Source organism: Sinocyclocheilus anshuiensis, unplaced genomic scaffold, assembly GCF_001515605.1.
Source record: "Sinocyclocheilus anshuiensis isolate Anshui unplaced genomic scaffold, SAMN03320099.WGS_v1.1 scaffold355, whole genome shotgun sequence".
Classification (NCBI taxonomy): Eukaryota; Metazoa; Chordata; class Actinopteri; order Cypriniformes; family Cyprinidae; genus Sinocyclocheilus; species Sinocyclocheilus anshuiensis.
The window spans coordinates 3,006,806-3,028,126 of NW_015549571.1; the positions used below are offsets into that span (position 1 = coordinate 3,006,806).

Below are 21,321 nucleotides of genomic sequence, written 5' to 3' on the forward strand. Positions count from 1 at the left end.
GTCTACTAAGGGAATCAGTCTCTCGAGACTGACCTCTGGTGTAATCAGAGTGGCTAGCTCGGTGCCCTGGAGTGGTGGACCGGCAAGGGACGGCCGAACTAGCTGCTCTAGAGACCTCCGAAGAGGTAGCGAGCCTCCCAGTACCGCTATGTTTCCAGGCAGAGACTGAGAGAAGCGCTCGCCGGAGACCGCTGCGCCCTGAAGTACCGTGGGTGGCAGGTTTGGCTGATCGATCTCCTGAGGGCACTGAGGAGAGACGGGCACCATATGATGAGGTGTACACTGCTCTTCCCCAGAGGGGCCTGCCCTCAGACGTCCTAAGCCACCAGCGTCAGGACTTCTTGGCCGAGGTCTTCTTAGACAGAAGAACGGTCCACAGATCCGGCTTCACCTTAGAAGACCCCGGTCTAGAGCGACGCTCTGCTTTTGTGCCTCCCGGTATGAAGAGCTGGTACACGGAAGGGGCTGCTCCCGCCCGGCAGCCCCAAGAGCTAGAGAGCGGCGAGGGAGGAACCGCTGAAACGCCGCCACCTGTTTACGAGCCTCCTGAAACCTGTCTACGACGAAATTGATGGCGTCACCGAACAGGCCAGAAGGGGCAAGCGGGGCGTCCATGAGGAAGACCCTGTCCTTCTCTTTCATATCAGACAGGGTCAACCACAGGTGTCTCTCCACCTCCGCCGGGTGGTCTCTTTGGTGGCACGATCAGCGGTCCGTCTGAGCTCGGAGATATCATCAGACTTAACTTCCTCGCCTTCATCTAGCTCTTTCAGCAGATCGGCTTGGTAAACCTGCAACACCGCCATGGTGTGCAAGCAAGCGGCAGCCTGACCTGCTGCCATGTACCCCTTGCCCACCAGCGCTGAGGTGGTCCGCAGCGACTTGGAGGGCAATGCCGGAGCCTTCAAGGACAATGCCGTGCCAGGGGACAGATAGCTTGTGAGCGTCTGTTCGACCCGAGACCCCTGTAGCCGTGATCATTCAGCCCCGCCACGTTGGCATAATAACTGCAGGCAGGACTAAAGATACGGGCTGAGAAGGGTCTTACCCACGACCTCGACACCTCATGTGGAGATCGGGGAAGAAGGGCAGGCACCCGCGTGGAGGTAGCGGCTTACTCCGCAAAAAGCATTCGTCGAGTTTGCTTTTCAGCGGTTCAGCCTGTTTCTCGGCGGGCCAGTCGATGTTTAACTTGGTCATGGCACAGTTAACTACCTACAATAACTCCTCATACTGGGGAGAGTGAGGGGGCAAGTCCTCATCGACGCCCTCCATGTCAACCTCATCGGAGAAAGCGAGACAGAGGGTCGAGCCCTCTCCCCGGGGGGGAGAAACCACGGAGCGGGCTTCCGATCCCAGAGAGTGGGCGCTGGATCTGGCCTTCCAGGAGCGAAGTGTACGCAGTGGCAGATGCTTGCAATGCGGGCAATCAGCTCCCTTGAGAGCTGACTCAGCGTGCTTTGCTCCCAAGCAGACAACACACAAACTGTGTGTGTCCCCACCCATAAAATAGCGCGGGCAGGGAGGAACACACAGCCTATAATGCTGCCTGCTCTCGCTCTTATGTTTAACTTTGGCCTTAGGCATGATGGACAAACAACGGAAAGAACTGACACACACACAGTGCGCTTGCTGAATGACAGAAAGCTGCCGCTGTATCCACCCCACATGCTTTTAAGCTTCCTGGTCTCTACGTCACCCCACCCGTGACGTCTCACCCATCCATTAGACTGATTACACACGTGATTCAGAGCATGGTCACACATCCCATAGCGTTTCGATGCAGCTTGAGTTTCTGAAGGGGAACTGGCTGGATGTCTTGCTGTCTCCATAAACAAGCTCCATAATCAATCTGGTAATACCAGCCAGACAGTGAGGGATGTTTCACAGACCACTGCCTGCATTTCTAACAATTATTCTAGCATGGGCTTCAAAGACTACCAGTGTGTTGAACTACAACCCAGACAACGAGTTCTGCTTTGCTGACTTGTCTTACATATTAATTACATTTATTCCATGATCAGTATTACACTTAAGATGTAACTACATTTATTACATTTATTGTACTGTGTTGCCAAAGGAAGATGGATTTCCACAGCTAAGTGTTTTTCTCCCACTAAAGTTGTTTCTCCCAAAGAGAAAAAAGACCAAAAACAAAAAATCAAACTGATGTTTCATTGCATATTCCCATATTCCTACTGCATGTGATCAATACCTTGAGTGCCAATAATCTCCATGTGCAGGTGGGCAATGCCGCTGGCAATGGACAGTGCCAGAACTATCATCCCCTCCACTGATACTGTGTATCTGTTCAGGTAATCAAAGAGAGACCCGTGCTCATGATACTCAGACACCAGCCACAGCTGTGTCCATGAGCCATTATCTGAAGAAAGACAGAAAAAAAGATAGATTACAATGCAGGACATTCAAACAAGATGAAAAAGAACATACCAGACTATTTGAAAACCTATGTATGCCAAAATGCATGACAAGTTCTTAGAAATGTACTCTTTGTATTGATGCTGGTTTCATACGTAAAAAAAAAACTTTTTTTTTTATTTCATTTTGATTTGATTTAAAACTCAAAAATAAAATATAATATTTTCCTCACACATGTGACTGTACATGTAATATTAATTCACCTGCTCATAATCTTTATCATTATTATTTCACAAATGTATTTCAAATATACATATGCAATCAAAATGATTCAACCCCTCAGGGACTGTATTACTTTAGAAATGCAAACATTTCAGAAGATCTAGAATTTTATAAAAACTGCATCTATAACAGTTTTTGTTTTTGTTTTTTTTGACATATTACAAGTGATAATGTCTATAGATATGTAATATTTTTGAATTACAGGATTTTTTAATAACACAGCTATGTCATATGTCAACCGCTATGCAACACTGCTGTTTTAAGTCACTAATTTTTATGGTAGGAAAACAAAATTGTCTTAAAACACAAGTCTTTAGAAACTCTGGTAGAAAACAGAATTACAGTAGCTTCAGCTGTTATGCATACATAAACTTAGCTGATGCGTGTGTTAAAGGTGAGTGCCAAATAAGTCAACAGAGCTCTCTCAAAAACTATAGAGAATAAATTGTTTTATTACATCAGAAAGTCTAAGGCTACATGAAGATTTACAAGTCACTAAAAGTTCCCAGAGACAGCTTAGTCCTTATTCCTTAGCTTAAAATATGTTATACCAGAAAACCTTTGAGGGTGTTGAAGAAAAAGCACAATATCATAAAACTTTTTGACCAGAGCAACTGAGAAAAAAACTGCAATGTACTGTTAAAGACTTGCAAGGTGACCTGATGGAAGGAGGGAAACAACATTTCAATGCAGAGTATAAGAAGAACGCCAGACAAGTATGCCCTTCATGTTAAGGCATCTTCACGAATACCACTCTTGAGCATGAAGAACATAAAAGGCTAGATAATAATTCTTCCTGTAGTTCTGGAAGAATCATTTATGGATTGATGTGACCAAACTAGAACTTTTTGGACCCATTGGATCAGCAGTATATCTGGTGGCACGTCCTTATTTTGCTGAGTTAGATGTGTTCCTAGGTCAGCATATTTTGTTGACCCTGGAACAACATTTAAATCCAAAAATTTAGTCTTGACCATATCCCTACACCTAAACCTAACCTTAACCATGAGTAATCCCTAAAATCAGAGGAAATGATAGATGAATGATACTGATGTACAAGCACCAAACACTGATTGTAAGCCTAAACTTCAAAAAAACTATAAACTGGTTCTTCAAATTTGATTGATTAATCACAATGTTGTTCCAGGGTCAACAAAGATGTTGATCCAGGAACATGTCGCACTTGGTAAAATCAGGTTCTGCATATCTGATGCAAGAAAAGCAAAGCTTATAAGCAGAAAAACACCATGCCCATGGCCAAATATGGAGGTGGACCTGTCTTGTTATCAGGGTGTTTTTTCTGTTGGAAGTGAAGTTGTTGACTGTATGAAGGACATCATGGATTCTTTTAAGTATCATGCCATTTTGGCAAAGATTGTGATGCCTTTGCTGCAGAGACTAAAGCTTGATCATCAATGGACTTTCCTGCAAGACAGCCTTCCCAAAGTAAACATTCAAATCTACCTATGCTTGGTTCAGTGATAGATCATAGAATGTTCTTGAGAAGTCTGTTCAGTCTTCATATTTGAAATTGTGCTGAAAATATTTGGTGGAATTTGAAGAAAGCAGTGGTAATGTGAAAACCAAAGATCATCAGTGATATGAAAGCTTTTTCAAGTGAGGAATGGGCCAAGATTGCAGTAGAGAGGTGACATAAACTTCTAAGCACTTGCAAGGAGCGTTTATTTAATTGTTATAAAGATTAAAAGATTTGACTTTTGGGGGTTGAATAATTTTGTACATTAATGTTTAGAGACAATTAGATTTGTTTTTCCATTATTCATCACCTTTATGTTCTCATAATCACTCAAATGTGTTTTAATAAACTTTCTCTAATAGTTTACTGATGCCTTTGTTGAATTTCTTGCACAAAATTTTGTTCTTGGCAGCAAAATCAAATAATTTTGATTGCAACTATATATGTACAGTATATGTATATGTGTGTATATGTAGAGGAAAGTCAGGTTTGGAATGACATTAAGGGAGTAAATTATGACTCCTTTTAAACTTGCATTGGTTTGGTAACCTAAAGCAAGATGCATGAGGAGCAATAACTTATTTAACAAAATGTCTTGGTAAAGTATGCAACCTTGGTTTCCTGAGTAGAGAACAAGACAGTGCATCAGTAACTGACACTATGGGAATGCATATGTAACCAAGGCATTCTCATCTTTGCTATGAGAACAGTATACTGCAGCACCAAACAATGAGGTAACTGCTGGGTTATCAGCCTGCCACTGCACATATATCCTCCGAGGACACTCTTCTAAGCAAAGTTTGGGGAAAAGCCACATCCCTCGTAGAGTGTGCAAAAAATTCCCAGAGGTGAAGATAACCACGCACCTCAAAAAGGTTTACAAATAGCATTTCTCACCCAATGAGATATCCTCTGCAGGATAACAGCAGCTCCCCTGCTACAGCCACCTTAACAAACGAATAGCTGCTCAGACTTGTTCCACTGGCTTATATGGTCAGAGTAAACCTTTAATGCCCTAACTGGGCAAAGCCTGTGCAACCTTTCACTCTCCAGAGACTCAAAGGGCAGAGAAGAAGAGGACTGTAACAAAACAGCTTGGGAGCAATACGAAGTCAACACAACCCTGTGGACCAGATCCAACCCTTGCTCTCTGCACCATGGAAACAAAATGCTGCCCCTTAAAGGCATTCAAGAACTCTTTGGACAGAACCAAAGAGTGCACTGTGCTGTTTTGAAGCAACAGATCCACCTCTGCCCTTCTGAATCTCTGCCAGATCAGACTTACTACTTAAAAGTGTAGCCTCCACTCTCTGGGCCTCAACCTGTGCCTTGAGAGCAAGTTTGCTCCCAGGTTTAGCCAACCTGAGAGATAGACCACCCTGAATGACAGGGCATGCTCTGTGCCCAGAACAGAACACAACTTGCTAACTTCCACAAGGGATAAGATTCCCCCATTGACGTTTCAGTTACAAGAAAATTGATCAGGGCCAAACACAGCCATCTTCTCTAAACACATTTATGTGCCAAATGAGATGATTGCCCACACCCCAACTCACCAAAGAGGCATCTGTGATGATCATCTTGCAACGACAGATTGCACTTCGGAGTAGTGGGGCTGTTTTCATGGTAACAGAGTCCTATGCATGTAATGCCAACGGGGACTTTACCCCCTGACTGTTGATCCACCATTAAAAGAGCCTCATATTGAGCAGGTCAAATGAAACTCGCAAGGACACTGTGCCATATGCCATAATACATACCATAATACCTAATAGTATGTGACATAAACCCACTTGGATCATCTGCAATTCCCAGCTCTGAAATGACAGAGTGCATTGTGCATTAAACCAGATTCCCTTCTAGAAAAAAGAAGAAAAAAACATCTGTTACACCTCAGCAACAAATTGCAATCTCCTGTGATTGTGGAAGAATAAACCAATGTTTGAGGAAGTTTAAAACCTGCACACCCTGAAGCCTCAATGGGGCCAGAGTGGAATCCATGCATTTCATGAATATATGTGAAGCTAGGGCCAAACCAAATGAAAGAACAGAAAACTGGTAAGCCTGGGGAACTTCCTGTGTCTCTGGATGGTCTCAATAGAAAAATATGCATCCTTCAGATGCACCATCATGAACAAATCTCTGGTTTGAATCTGAGACAGAATTCTCTTCAGTGTCAGAATTGTTAAACTGCACACTTTTTGTGCATCCATCCTGGATGCAAATCCAGGATCAGACGCAAACAAGCATCCTTCTTCGAGACCAGAAAATGCCAGCATCCCTGTGAGAAGGAGACATTTCTTCTATGGCTCCTTTCTCTAACAGAGAAAGCATATCATGCATCAAAACTTGAGCTTTCAAAGAACTAACAGTTGTGGGGAGCACTTTGTTGAAATGAGGCGGACTGCACCAGAACTTGATTGTATGGCGTTTGGGCTCCTTGCTACTATCACCTCTGGCTTGCTTAGTTGGGGACACTAAATATACAGCAATATTATTGAAATGAACGTACTGACACAATTAGATAAGAACTGAACTGAGCTAGATGATGAAATCACTTTCTACAGGGCTACTTTACAGCTAAATTAACTACTTTCATAATTGACTTTACACAGTTATTGAACACAGAATTGATCTCTGTTTGCATCATTGAATCATTATTTTCCTGTTTATCCTTGTAAAGCTGTATTGTATAAAGTGCTTTATAAAGGTGACTTGACTTGACTTCTGTAACCTTGCTGTATGATTAGAAGAACCAATAACACTTGACTTTAGTATAGGGACCAATTCTCACTATTAACTAGTTCCTTATTAGCATGCCTATTATTAACATATTGGCTGTTTATTAATACTTATAAAGCACATATTCTGCATGACCATAGTCTACATCCCTAATCCTACCCAAAACCCAAATTTAACAACTACCTTACTAACTATTAATAAGCAGCAAATTCTGAGATTATTGAGGCAAAGGTCATAGTTAATGGTTTGTTATTGTTATTTGTAATTGGACCTTAAAATAAAGTGTGACCGAAAAACCCATTGAGATATCTTTGGCAGAAGTCACCATGCCAAACAATCTGAAAGGAGATTTAGATGATCCACAGCAGTTGTAACAGCATAGCCAAAAACTCCACTCTGAAAGTCTGGAGCGTCCATAAAGAAGGACGTGTGCTTGGTAGCCTGCAGCACCAAGTCAGTAGCTTGCCTGAGCTCCTTGACTGCCCCGGCTGTCAAGACAGAGCCCTCATCTACAGTATGTCCTTAAGGACATCTGCCTGTAACACCCTCATAGTGCATAGAGCCACACCTGCCTGACAAGCAGCCATTTAAGACTTGTCGATCAGTGCTGATGTAACTCTGCAGGGATTTGGAGGCAGAGGCTGTAATTTCCAAGTAGGTGCCAAAGCTGTCACAACAGATGAGCAACAAGCATCTCTCGGCCCACCGGCATCTTAGCATATCCCTTCTCCACCGTTTTAGAGATAATGGTGAGGTCAGAAACACCTGGGTTTGTGATCCATACCAAAAAAAAAAAAAATGTTGTCCTGATCTTATTATTACCTGATGGAGATCCTGTAAGAAAATCAAAAGCCTATAAAGCAAATGTGTGCAAAGGCCAGCCAAGAATCGCTCCTCCATCTTGGATTGAGTCTGAGGCAGAGCTGCCTTCACAACGGGATAAACAATGACCAACAAACTCATCATAGCATAAAGAATATGCTACCTGCCCGCTGACCATAGCGTCAGCTATTGAAGCATCATCAAGTAAACAAATGAAAGGAAATTCCTCTCATGAAATCTTACAAAAATGTTGTAATACAATAATATGATTACTTCAATGATTATAATGGACTTATTTAACAAATGCAATAAAACCATGCAAAAAAATCATCCATTGTTCTTTATCTATTGTCATGCATTCAGACACCAAAATCATAAAATGTCATACCTTTGTTATCAGCAGCGATAAAACCCAAAATATTCTCATGGCGTAGCATGATGGTCTGATAAATCTCAGCCTCACGAAACCAGGAACGCTCATCTCGTGACGAGAAGATCTTCACAGCAACGTCTTCCCCCCTCCATTTGCCCCTCCACACTTCCCCAAAGCGTCCCTTCCCAATACTCTCCTGCAGGACAATAGTTCGAGCAATCGTTCTCTGGACCAATAGGGGCAATCCTAAAAGAATATCATATAAGCTGTGAGTTAAAGGGTTAAAAAACATACGCTAACTAACATTTGACAATCGTCTTTTTTTGTTTTGATTAGCACAGACAGCTCTTACCTGATCCCGAGCCAGAGGTGCTCATGTCATAGATAAGCTCTTTTAGGCATTTGTCAGATGACACCAGAGTCTGGTCATCCAGGGGTTCCTCTGGATCCTGTTTGTGGGCTTTTATGTGGTTGCACCGCAGGTTTTGTACGGCACACATTCCCAGAATGACACCTACACACACCAGGCACGATGGCACAAGAATTACGGCTGCTAGTTCCAGCTGACTCCACCTAGACCCCTCAGGCGGTGGCTCTACACCAAATACACAAACATACACATATGTTGGTCATCTCATGCAATGTTTTTTATACGGTGATGATATTTGAGAACCATGTCAAATTATGTAACAAGTCTTTGACAAGTTTTTGACATGTTTAATTACATTTGTGAGGTAATTTTCAAAAACCCAAGGTGGAAATAGTGCTGAACGAATACACAACACTTGTGGAGAGAGTTAGCCATCTGAAGTAGTATATATACCATGACATGGTGCATGACATGGTAGAGCCACTGCGTGTGTGAGAAAAAAGAGAGTTTTGAGAGTTGGCGTTTGAAATCATGAGCACTCAATGTAAACCCATGAGATTTTTTAAATTGTATTTTTTATTTTCTTTATTTTTTATTTATTTATTTATTTAGCTTTTTGTTGTTCTAGGAGGAGTTACTCTTGAAAAATAAGGGACTCGGATAATAAAATAAAAAAGTTTGTCAGAACTTGAAATGCCAATTATTCTTGAATGCATTGCTACATGAGATTTCACATCTGCCCTGAAAGTGAATGCCAATGACAAAACAATTTACAATGAACAATATGTTGAAAAAGTTCATTAGTTCATGTCAAGGACTTTCCACACTCTGCACACTTGGTTAATATGAAAGGTTAAATTTTTTGCTGTAGTAAATACGCCATTATTTCCATCACCTTATATGAAACAATGCTGCAGAAGTTTGGATATATGTGAAATGGTTCCACTTTAAACACGTATACAGACCTCATTTTGAAAAATTTCTGGGAACATTGGTCAGTTCTTATAGGGGACATCCCATACTATATACAGTACCTGCCTCATATGATACCATTTTAATTTTGTATTTTGAGTAATATGCTGATATTCCTCTTCACGGGCCTATAAATACCTAATTGAGGAAGTACAACAAAAAAAAAAAGAAAAGTACATGACATCTTGTAATATTATCTCAAAATTCACTAAGCAACTCAAAGAAAAGCACTCTGAAAGCTTTCTCAACTTTTTATGAAACTACTGTAATTACAGTACAAACAAACTTTTTTAATTGCAGATGGCTTGGCCGCAATACATTTTCTACATACATAAACCTGTGAAATGCTTGTGCATACATGCAAATTATTTGTTTACATACATCTATGAAATATTCACGCATCCATACAAATGGGCAGGAAACAGAAATGAATGACTGCTGCTTCTTGACAAGCTCCAGTATTGAGGCAGGAAATATTCTCCCTTCTGGAGATAGGAGCCATAGATGAAGTGCTTCCCTTTCAGAGGGAGTCTGGACTTTTATAGCAGGTATTTTCTAGTTTAAACTGTATAAATTACCATACTCAGCCCTGCTATGGCTTCCTTCGTCTGGAAATCTTAGGGGCGATGGCACGAATGATATGCCTTATATGCATGCAGTGCATGTGCCACCAGCCAACAAATTGGCAAGATTCATGACTTCAGATTGTCACACCTGGACAGCGTTCCCATAGTGTTAGCTATTGATACACTCTCTCGTTCCCCATACTCAGCCCTGCTATGGCTTCCTTCGTCTGGAAATCTTAGGGGCGATGGCACGAATGATATGCCTTATATACATGCAGTGCATGTGCCACCAGCCAACAAATTGGCAAGATTCATGACTTCAGATTGTCACACCTTGACAGCGTTCCCATAGTGTTAGCTATTGATACACTCTCTCGTTCCCTATTCAGGAAACCAAGGTTACATACAGTATATTTAACAGAGACAATATCCCTGTCACTTTTTTTTGGAAGTCTATGGGGTGGTTTCTGGAGTGCTGTAACTGGTTGCAAGGGCATGGTTAGGAAGTTGGTATGTCACTACTTATTGGCTGCTTGCTAGGCAGAGTCAAATGACCTGTCTCTGTGACATTCTGAACCAGAAATATCATCTTACAAATTCCTTGCAGATGTTATGGCTGCCTTATCATTTCCATACTCTAAGTCATATCAGTCTTCTCTTCAATAAGCCAGACTATCTGACACCTTATCTGTATGGAAGAAGAAGCATAACTAACAGTTGCTAGGTTGTTGTAGGTGGTTGCTTGGGGGGTTGCTATAGGGTTTAGCTATGTGGTTGCTGAGACATTGATATGTGGTTACTAGGCAGTTGTTAGCGTGTTGGATGATTGCTAGGGCATAGATATGTGATTGCTTGGCAGTCGTTAGGGTGTTTCTAGGCAGTTGCTAGTGTGATCTTAATGGTTGCTAGGTCAATAGAGTCAAGTTCAGTCAGCTTTATTTATATAGTGCTTTATACAATACATATTGTGTCAAAGCAGCTTTACAGTGTTGAAGAGGAAAATAGTGTGTGGATAATGCAAGAGGAAAATTGTAAACAGTCAATGTTTCAGTTAAAGTCAGTTCATGGTTGATTCAGTGATGTCATCATCCAGCTCAGTTCAGTTCAGTTCAGTTCAAATAGTGTCTGTGCACTCAAGCTGACAATATTGACATAAATTAAGTGTTAAAGTGGCAAACCTTATGTAAACTATATTCCTCTGGTAATTTTTTATGCTGTCATGTGGTTGCTTAGCTGGATCGTTAGACCGATCGTTTATAGAGCGATACCTACTTCCCTGCCCCAATCAGGAAATCAAAACATCATGTTCTGATGCTGAGATATGGCTTGTTCATACATATCATATTGTTAAGAGACATGGTTTCTAAATGTTGCTAGGGCATGGCTAGACAGTTTCCAGAGTGAAACATAAAGCTGTTTGCATCCCAAAGCAAACTATGTAGTGTTGCCGAAATATGGCCAGTGCATAAAGTTCAAAAGATGCATAAAATGCAAGTTGGGTGTTGTGATGGTAGAGTTATATTATCTTATGGAATCTTCTGAAACTACTAAGGTCCAAAAATCTAGAACATGCGAATGAGGCCCTGAAGTAGGTGCAGAAGGTCTTTTATAATCTGGAACATTAACTTTTATAATATGGAACATCCTAATGTGAAGGTTTGCTTGCTGGAGCTTAACTTTGTTGCAAACCTTGTGTTTGTATGTCTTGTGCCTCTCTGGGCCATAGATTCAAAACTTAGTCAATCTGCATTTGTCTCTCTGGCATGGAGACTTGAGACATGCTGCGTAAGTTGAACATAGTGTGTCTGTTTCCACACAAGTTGAAGGATCAGAACGAGGCTGTATCTGTTGTAGCCTCATAAGCCGGAGAGCCAGAACTTTATCGATTAATTATCGGTTAACGTCTCCTACCTCTCTCCTACTGTCCGACTGGATGGGCCAGAGACTCAGAACTTGGCTGCAACAGTACACATACAGATGTGTTAATGTCTCTCTAGACAGACTGTAGGCTCAGAGCATGGTTATATCATTTGTCTCACTGGACAAGCCAGAGACTCCGAAAAAGGACTGTGTGTTGAAGGGTACATTTAGGCCTTTCACTTTTGGGGGGACTAAATTAGCTCCTACTTCAGATTGGCGAACACATGCCATACAAAACACTGTTACGACATTTTTAAAAAGCTGTGTAATCACACGTTGAAACAGTTACAGTACTCTTTTTCCACAATATCGAAACACTGATACACCAATGCTACTACCTCTCCAAAAGTGAGTTCATGCACACCGCAGTGTAATGAGAAGCCTAAACCCTAAAATGCACATTTAATAACATGTTTTTACTCCAAACTCACTTTATAATGTCAGTTGAGTGTTTGACATACCTTTCTTTTGTGATCCAATGTGGCTTCTTATCACAAAATATTTTATTAGTATTCTATACTGTAATAAATGTTATGTCTATTAGCATTGCATTATAAATAGACTTTTTTTTTTTATTATGAGCATACCCGAGATTTGTAGGATGTGTAGTTTACATCAATTTTAAGGTTTCCAAACATAGTTATAAATGTGATTTAGATAAATCCTTGTGGTCTCTCTTTTGGCGCTTTTCCACTGCGTGGTACGACTCGGCTCGGTACGGTTCAGTACGGCACGGCACGGTTCGGCTCGGCTCGGTTTGCGTTTCCACTGTAGTTCAGTACCGCTTTAGAGTGGGCGGGATTATTCACATGTCGTTATAGTTGCGCCGCCTCTACTACCACGACTCCTACAAAAAAACGTTTTCATTCCGCATCGCCCCATCAAGCTCTCGCTGGATCCGCTCCTCTGCTATCAATGAGAGGAACGTCTGTACTTCCGCAACAGACAACAAAACTTTTTGGTTGTTAAAAAAAAGATGCGCTCGTTCAAAACAGTTGCGTTCGATCCTTCGCTGGCTGTGCTGATTTAAATCTAGCGGTTCTTTTGTGTTTGTGTCACAAAAGTACAGACGTTCCTCTCATTGATAGCAGAGGAGCGGATCCAGCCAGAGCTTGATGGGGCGATGCGGAATGAAAAAGTATTTTTAGGAGTCGTGGTAGTAGAGACGGCGCAACTATAACGACATGTGAATAATCCCGCCCACTCTAAAGCGGTACTGAACTGCAGTGGAAACGCAAATCGTGCCGTACTGTACTGAGCCGTACCGAGCCGAGTCGTACCGCGCAGTGGAAAAGCGCCATTGGAACCCCAACCGAGGTGGTACTAAAAAAAGTACTGTACCCAGTGGAAACCCCCCCAAAAGTGAACCGTACCGTGCCGTACCATGCAGTGGAAAAGCGCCATATGTTTCAGTCTGCTGCAGCTGGAGGTCCTAAGCAGCAGACACCAATGCGTATTTGTGTTTGCACTCTGGAGAGCTTCAAAGGTTTCTACAACGTGTTTTTGCAGCATTGAGCAATGTAGCCAATCGCAGACATATCTGTTGATTTCTTGAATGCAATGGCCATTTAGAGGTGTGTAAGTTCAAAATGCATGAATCAAAATGCTGGAGTTGTGTTCAGTGCTGAGTTATGCAAGCTTGCAAATCCTCTCATTGTAACAAACAAGGTGTAGACATGAATAATACATAATAATAAGATCCATTGTGCAGTGTAGAGAGATTCATTATTTATAATGGAACTTCCTGAGATCAGACGGTAAACTGAAAAGAGTGACAGCTTTCTAGTAATCATAAAGGGAGCTTTCTTGGCTATATATAGGCTAATCAATTTAGAATTTGAATAAAAGTTTAGTTTTTCATGCTGTTATAAGAGGACCAATGGCCATGATACATGCTGCAAATTTTGGGGAGTCAAAATAGATGTGCATGAAGGCTAAAGCACCCTCACTAATTTCTGAATCACCCTCAGTAACTGATCGGGACTGATCCTCCCAGAGCTATACATATATTTGTATTCTTTTACATTACATGTAAATGATTGCATACAGTGGGTACGGAAAGTATTCAGACCCCCTTAAATTTTCACTCTTTGTTATATTGCAGCCATTTGCTAAAATCATTTAAGTTAATTTTTTTTCCTCATTAATGTACACACAGCACCCCATATTGACAGAAAAACAGAATTGTTGACATTTTTGCAGATTTATTAATTTAAAGAAGACAATCAGCAGATTATTGCAGAAGTTAAATCATTTTATCAATCAAATAAGAGGTTATAGAAGTTTAAATGTACTGTAAAGAAAATGTACTGTACTATTTTTATTTTATTTTACATAAAATAAATATTTTACAAAATAGGTTTTAATCCATAAAATTAAAGCCATATGTTTGAATAAGTTGTGTTCCAAATTTGAAGTTGATGTCAAAAATTGAGGTTACTATGCAATTTTGTTTAGGTGTTATACCACAAACAGCCACCAGGTGCCATCCAAACCCCATTGAATTTTTTTGATGCATTTTTCTGTCACATATGCATAAATTTCTCTCTCAGTATTACTCATATCACAAAATAACCACCAAATATGGAATCTTGAGACTCAGAACTTTCTGACGATATGTATTTTGTCAAGATTCTAAAAAGTTTTGATTCCAAAAGACCTAATACATTTTGTAATATGACAACCCACACTAAGGGGGAGGAGCCCGCTAAAAGATTTTAAGGTCCATTTCTATGGTAACGCAATGTGCGATTTCAAAACGGTTTTCACAGGATGAATTTTGAGATTTTAAGCTTTCGAATGATATATAATATATGATGATTACTAAAACATGTGATAGGAAAAAAAAGGAAACGAATAGAATTTTTGTGACAAAGGTCAGAGCTCCTGTTATGGTGTATATGTTTTGAGGTGCACTCTTGTCATAAATTAATCTATTACTGCTTCTACATAATTTTTAACAACAAACTGTGGTAAAATATCTATTTAGGAGTCTTAGACCTTTCCAATGATACATAGTTTGTCATGATTACATTGGGATTTAATTGTAATATAGTGAAGTAAACTTAGGCGTCCCAGTTAAGGGTTTAAAAGCCACTGTGCTAGTCTGGTCGCTGTGATTTTGCCAAGTAAGACATATTCCTGGATCAACATCTTTTGATGATCCTGGATCAACATTATTGTCCAAAAATATAGACTTAGCCCAATCCCTACCCCTAAACCTAACCCTACCCATAATTTATTCCTAAAATCAGTGTGAAATGATAGCTGATTAACAAGGGTGTAGAAGCACCTATCCCTGATTGTAGCCTAAAACAGATATTTCCTGAAAAGTTATCCCTCAATTCTGATTGGTTGATAGGAATGTTGTTCCAGGATCAACAAGGATGTTGATCCAGGAACATGTTGTACTTGGTGAAATCACGCTCACCGTGCTAGTCCACCAAGATATATTTAAATGTACCAAACCTTTCTCCTCATTTGCAGACAGAGAGGGGCCTGGAATGTGCTGTTCATTACACAGTTTTTCAGATAGAAAGACAGACAAGCCAGTATAATAAGATTATAAATAAATATTTTTGACAGCTTTGGCAAAAGCACCCTATGGCCTGTCCATCCCAGACCACTATGACCCCGTCTGATCACACCCTCGGCTTGAGTGTCAGAGGCTCAGGGGAGAAAAGTTAGACAACTGTTTGCGAAATGGACTGGATATGAAACCTGAACTCTTTCCAATCAGGCCAAACAGTGAATCATCATGACACTGATCATCATCTCTGCATTTCAGCTTCTAAAGCACCACGGAATTTATTCCAATCACATTATTCAATTATTCATTCACAAACTCACACTTGACACTTATTATTATTATTAGTAAGACTTTACCAAGAAGTAAATAATTCATTCACTAGAAACACGTCCATTGCAGGCTGAGGTGTGAGATGCCATAAACAATAAGAATCAGATAACTTTCAGCTGCTGTCCTTGAGACAGAGTGGGCGAGAAAACCAGGGGTCCGTTTTGAACAACACTAATAGGTTATAGTTTTCAGCAAAAACACATCTAAAAAAATAATTTATATATTGGGTCAAAACTTTCTGCCATAAATGTATTGCAATAAGTTCAGTAACCAACTATAAAGACTATGTGAGCATTAAATGTGAGTCTTTGAAAAAGTTGAGTTTTTGAAATTGCCCATGACCTGACCACATCTGTACAGGGTCACCAATGACAAGGTATTTCAAAACACATTTTCCCTTTTGCCTCCCCTGTTTTCTAAAACAGCCGGTAAGTCAGTCCACTTGGGACACAAATGGCTTTTAGCCAATGAAGGAAACTTCATGAGATGGTCCTCACTGCAGAACACAAGATCCAGGGGGCGAGGTTGGATCCAGATCCAACTCCTCCCACCTTACATATACCTAAACCTACCCGTCTCCACCCCCTGATCCCTAAACCCACCCATCTCCACCCCCTAGATGTGGATCCAACCCCACCCTTCTGAACTGAATCTTTGAAAAAGTTGAGTTTTTGAAATTGCCCATAACCTGACCACATCTGTACAGGGTCACCAATGACAAGGTATTTCAAAACACATTTTCCCTTTTGCCTCCCCTGTTTTCTAAAACAGCCGGTAAGTCAGTCCACTTGGGACACAAATGGCTTTTAGCCAATGAAGGAAACTTCATGAGATGGTCCTCACTGCAGAACACAAGATCCAGGGGGCGAGGTTGGATCCAGATCCAACTCCTCCCACCTTACATATACCTAAACCTACCCGTCTCCACCCCCTGATCCCTAAACCCACCCATCTCCACCCCCTAGATGTGGATCCAACCCCACCCTTCTGAACTGAACTTCATGGAGTATCTGCAGAGATGAATGGAGAGCAGGGGGTGTCAGCACGTTTCAGAGAGGTGCATTTCAAAGATGAGCTCAGCTGTCTACAGGACCAATAAACACCAGACAGTTTCAAATACAATCTCATACAGGGCTTTAAGGATTCAGTAATTAATATCCATCATATTGATATTTAGTGGTGTCTGCTAAGGAAAGAAAGATCACTATTACTATTGCTCACACTTTAGGTCCTTTCACAAGCAAACGCAATGTAAAACAGCACAACAAATCAATGCTAAATGATATATTCACACGTGTGAAACAAATATGTTTTGGGCTCAGTGAAAAGCATTGAGCTATCAAATCAATTAATGAACACCTTTCAGCGGCTCAACCATCAGATTATCTGCACAGAACACATAGTCTTGACACACGTACAAAAGCTGTCTCTGGGGCAGTACCTTTTTAAAAGGTCATTAGGTACTGTATCATTTGGGTAGTAATATGTACACTTTAGATACTAATATAAACTTTTAAGGTAATACACACCCTTTAGAGGTAAATAAGGTACAAAGGCGTACCTTTTGAACAAATACCGTCTTGACAATTTTGATACCCTTTTTTGAGAATGTATAAGCTAGTGTGCTCCTGAACAAAGACAAAATTTACATTTAGAATATATATGTTCCAGCATCCCAATGACCCTAGAGAGGACAAGTTTGGAGAAAAGATGGGTGGATAGATGTGTATATGATTAGGTTAAGAGTTAAAGTTTGCAGGAAGGTAGATTCCCAGGAGCAGGTTTGGGCACCCCTCATATAAGGGAAATAGGGGATAGTGAAAGCATGCACACTGTGTGCTCCAGCTCCAGTACAGAGGTCATATGTGTTAGTTGGTGCAGACTACAAAACGTATCCAACCCATTTAATTTCTAAACAAAATACTGTATTTTTAATAATTATAGAAGGGATCAAGCATCTCAAACAGTTAGAAAACCTTAACATTATAAATAGCTCTGATAAACTGAAGAGAATAAATAACACTGGAGCCATGCAGTAACATAAATTACAAGCTTTTCAAACTGCACATCATCACCATAACTATTATCATTTTGCTGTAGTAACAGCTTCATATATGATGTAAACTGAACACTACTGGCTATTTAAAAAATGATTTTTTCACATCTAGTACAGCATCTGACTATCTTCCCCCGTGATCATAATCTTTGTGCAAACAAGTCTTCTAGTTGCTGTTTTAGGGGCCTGTAAACATGAGTACCTCTTGGCTCTATCTGCCTCTAAGGGTATCTGCTGCTAGGCGGGCTACTGAACTGATAAGGTAAAGTAGGCGTTGATGTGTAATTGCGGAGATGGTCAGATGCAAATATCTACTACACTGTGGCATCACAATGTGGAGGAAGTAGAAACAAGTCATTATGAAAGCTTGGTTTCATATGCAAATTCTATTTTTGTAGAAAGGAAAGGGTCTGGAACATACTTTTTTGTAGCGCAATGACCTCTTATGTGAATAAAAATGTCTGTGTTGATTTTAATCTTTTGACAGCCCTTGATTTCTATTATTATAAACTGCATGTCTCACACTGAGTTAACATGTGAATGTGTGATGTTTGTGGATTGTTTTATGCAAACAAATCTGGACCTCTGGTGTTTCTCCCCTGGAGAAAATGTAAGCAAAGTCTTAAGGACTGCTTGAAAATTAAAGGTGTGATTTGATTTGATTTGATTTGATTTGATTTGATTTGATTTGATTTGATTTTGATCATCACAAGACATAAATGGCACACTTTGGCACACCAAAGAAAGAAAAAAGTTTTGTTTTTTTTATTTTTTTATTTGTCCAGTATAAGTAAATCCAAAGGAATTCAATGTTTCTATTTAAAATCTTCAAATATTCACGAGAAATATGTCCGTGTCTACATTTCTACAAAACGATATTAACATTGCTTCTTAGATGTTTTGCGACACTTTCAAAGCGAAAAGTCCAGTGAGTGTCACTAAAAATTGCACTCAGTTTTATTCTAATTGATGAGCGTGAATATGGCAACAATTTATTATGTTGTTTATTGTAAATGTCAGACAAATGTGTACATTTTCAAAACTCTTAATGCAAAAATCCAAACTGATCATACATGTAACACTGCTAGTCAATCTTTTAAAACCTGACCTCATGCTTTCATTACAATTAATACAGTTAACACTTCTTTTGTACTGTGAAACTCTTTGTGATACTTTGTGATTTTATTTTGTACTAACACAATTAAAAACATACTTAAATGTTTATAAAATTAGAATTTTAATGATCTGTTGTGAGATGAGTACTAATAGTTTTGAAATGTTACAACTTGCTTGTCAGAATTGCACCAAAACAACCTTTAAATAGTCTGTAAATAAACAACCTTTACTAAAATATTTTTTTTTCCATCTGCTCTATTTTAAAGGCTTTCAGATCTTGTGCAACCCTGAAACACGCAGTAGTTGCAGTAACCATGGTAACAGTAATTGTAGTTCTGTGCCCTGTGATGTTACAGATGCTGTGATCACATTTTCAACAGGGCCTTAAGTTTCACAATGCTTGACCTACAACCTGATGAACTCCGGCACCAATAACTGTGAAAATGTATTTGCACAACAACAGAGGCAGAACATACACTGTTCATTGGCCAAGATTGGAATAGTTTTATGGAAAAGCGATGTCTTATGCACAGACAGATAATGAAAACGAAACTTTACATTCCAGAATGTTCCCACTACATAACATTGATACATAACATAACATGCTCTAGTCAATAAATATTAAAGAAATGTAATAAGATTTTTTTATAAAATTCCTTTGAATTTTTACCATAATCTGGAGTCACTCCTAAAAGACAAAATTATGAGAATATTACTTTCCAAAATAAATCTATAATATATAATTTATCTTTAAGAACATTTAAGTGCTAATTACGAACATAAGCGACTGGTTTAGATTTTAGATTTAGATATGATGTCACACTTATTTATTAAACAAAAATCACAAATAACAAATAATAATACATTCAAATAGATAGATGATGAATGAGTTAAAGTCACCATTAAATCAAAGTGGATTTTTTTTTTTTTCTTTAACGGATTACTGCATTTTGTTATACATTTTATCTCTTTTATATATTTATCCATGTGCATCATCATTATTATTTTTTTTAATAATGTGCCCTCATAATCTTTCATCTTTAAAACATTATCATCCCCTTTCCGCCAATATCTTCTGCGATCTATACTTTGACCTCTGTAACTGCGCAAGGGCTGGGCAACCTGTCACTCACATGAGAGCGCAACAATTAGCCAACATATCAACAATCAAAAAGTATAAACAAAAGTATAAACAAGGCTTTATGATCTGCTCTCTGCATGTATGATCTTGTCTCTGGAAGCAGGCTTCTATGGATTCTAGAGAGAATTTGATAGGGCAGAAAATATGATTAGCTGAAGTGCAGAATGATTACAATTGTTGATCCATAGATAGCCTACTGTCTCAGACAAAAGCTCACTGTCCTAACTTCCAGTTTAAACCCTTTAGTCTTTGACATCTTCCCGCTTAATTATATACATTATGTTTGTGGGAATGACTTTATCAGGTTTCGGTTCAAATTTAATAGTTCAGCCTCTGAAAACCCCATAATTGTTGACCACTAATCTGAATACTGGAGTCCCCAAATGTAGTAGTGATGTTATGTGGATATGCTACTTTGGCTCTGAAATTGGAAAATATGATCATCTTTTTAAAGGGTTTTGCTAAAATGGCTTTTTTCTGAAATGGTCAGGCACAAAGGACACCCTTTGCTGACCTTTACTCTGGTTCACCAGTCTCAAGCCAACAGTCCTGTGTGACCCGCTAGACAGCTGCTCAGAGGATTTTAACTGCCCAGCTAGGATACACACAGTATTAATAACCTTCGGCTATCCGCTAGTAACCCAGCCAGCCTTGTTGTGTCATAGTGGAAGAAGAGGATCAACACTCCAAATGTGTTGTGATCGAGAGACCAAGACATGATGGTGATGGTTTCCATTTACTGAGCAAAAAAGATTTGATTTTTTTATTCAGCACACAAAAGCCTTACAGTCAAAACAAAACTGTTAAAAAAACTTAATGCTATATAGCACTCTTTAGAACCAGACAGTTTAAGAATGAGATGCAAATGGTCTGTCATACCTGGATTGAGGCGTAGCGTCTCATTGTTGCAGAAGTCTGTAAAGCAACAGTCGCGTTTGGAGACGTTTCGGGAGCTGTAGCAGAACACCTGACCCTTGAGCTCTGATGGGGACAGGCAAGACTTCACGGCCTCCTCCTTCCCATTTATGAGCATTACTGAGTTCCAACATGCTCCTTCTGCCTCTGTCTCACAGGTGTGGTTTACACACAAGTGACACACACACTTTAAGGCTGAGAAAAAAGATGAACAGATTGATATTTGGCAAAAAATAAATAAATAGATAGACAGACAGACAGACAGACAGACGATAGATAGATAGATAGATAGATAGATAGATAGATAGATAGATAGATAGATAGATAGATA

The 21,321-nt window shown here is 39.8% G+C and overlaps 1 protein-coding gene across 2 annotated transcripts in view; it reads right to left on the reverse strand.

The window, feature by feature from the left end:
- The window catches only part of LOC107657408 (activin receptor type-1C-like), a 49,256-nt gene that overhangs the window by 6,563 nt on the left and 21,372 nt on the right, over window positions 1-21,321 (reverse strand). The window contains exons 2-5 of one of the 2 annotated variants that reach the window (XM_016445463.1): window positions 20,955-21,185; window positions 8,428-8,589; window positions 8,091-8,321; window positions 2,216-2,383 (exon numbers count right to left, since the gene is read on the reverse strand). In XM_016445463.1, the coding sequence (XP_016300949.1) occupies window positions 2,216-2,383; window positions 8,091-8,321; window positions 8,428-8,589; window positions 20,955-21,185 (792 nt within the window). Of the gene's footprint in view, window positions 1-2,215; window positions 2,384-8,090; window positions 8,322-8,427; window positions 8,671-20,954; window positions 21,186-21,321 lie in introns of both variants that reach the window. The other variant, XM_016445462.1, reaches the window with a different exon arrangement.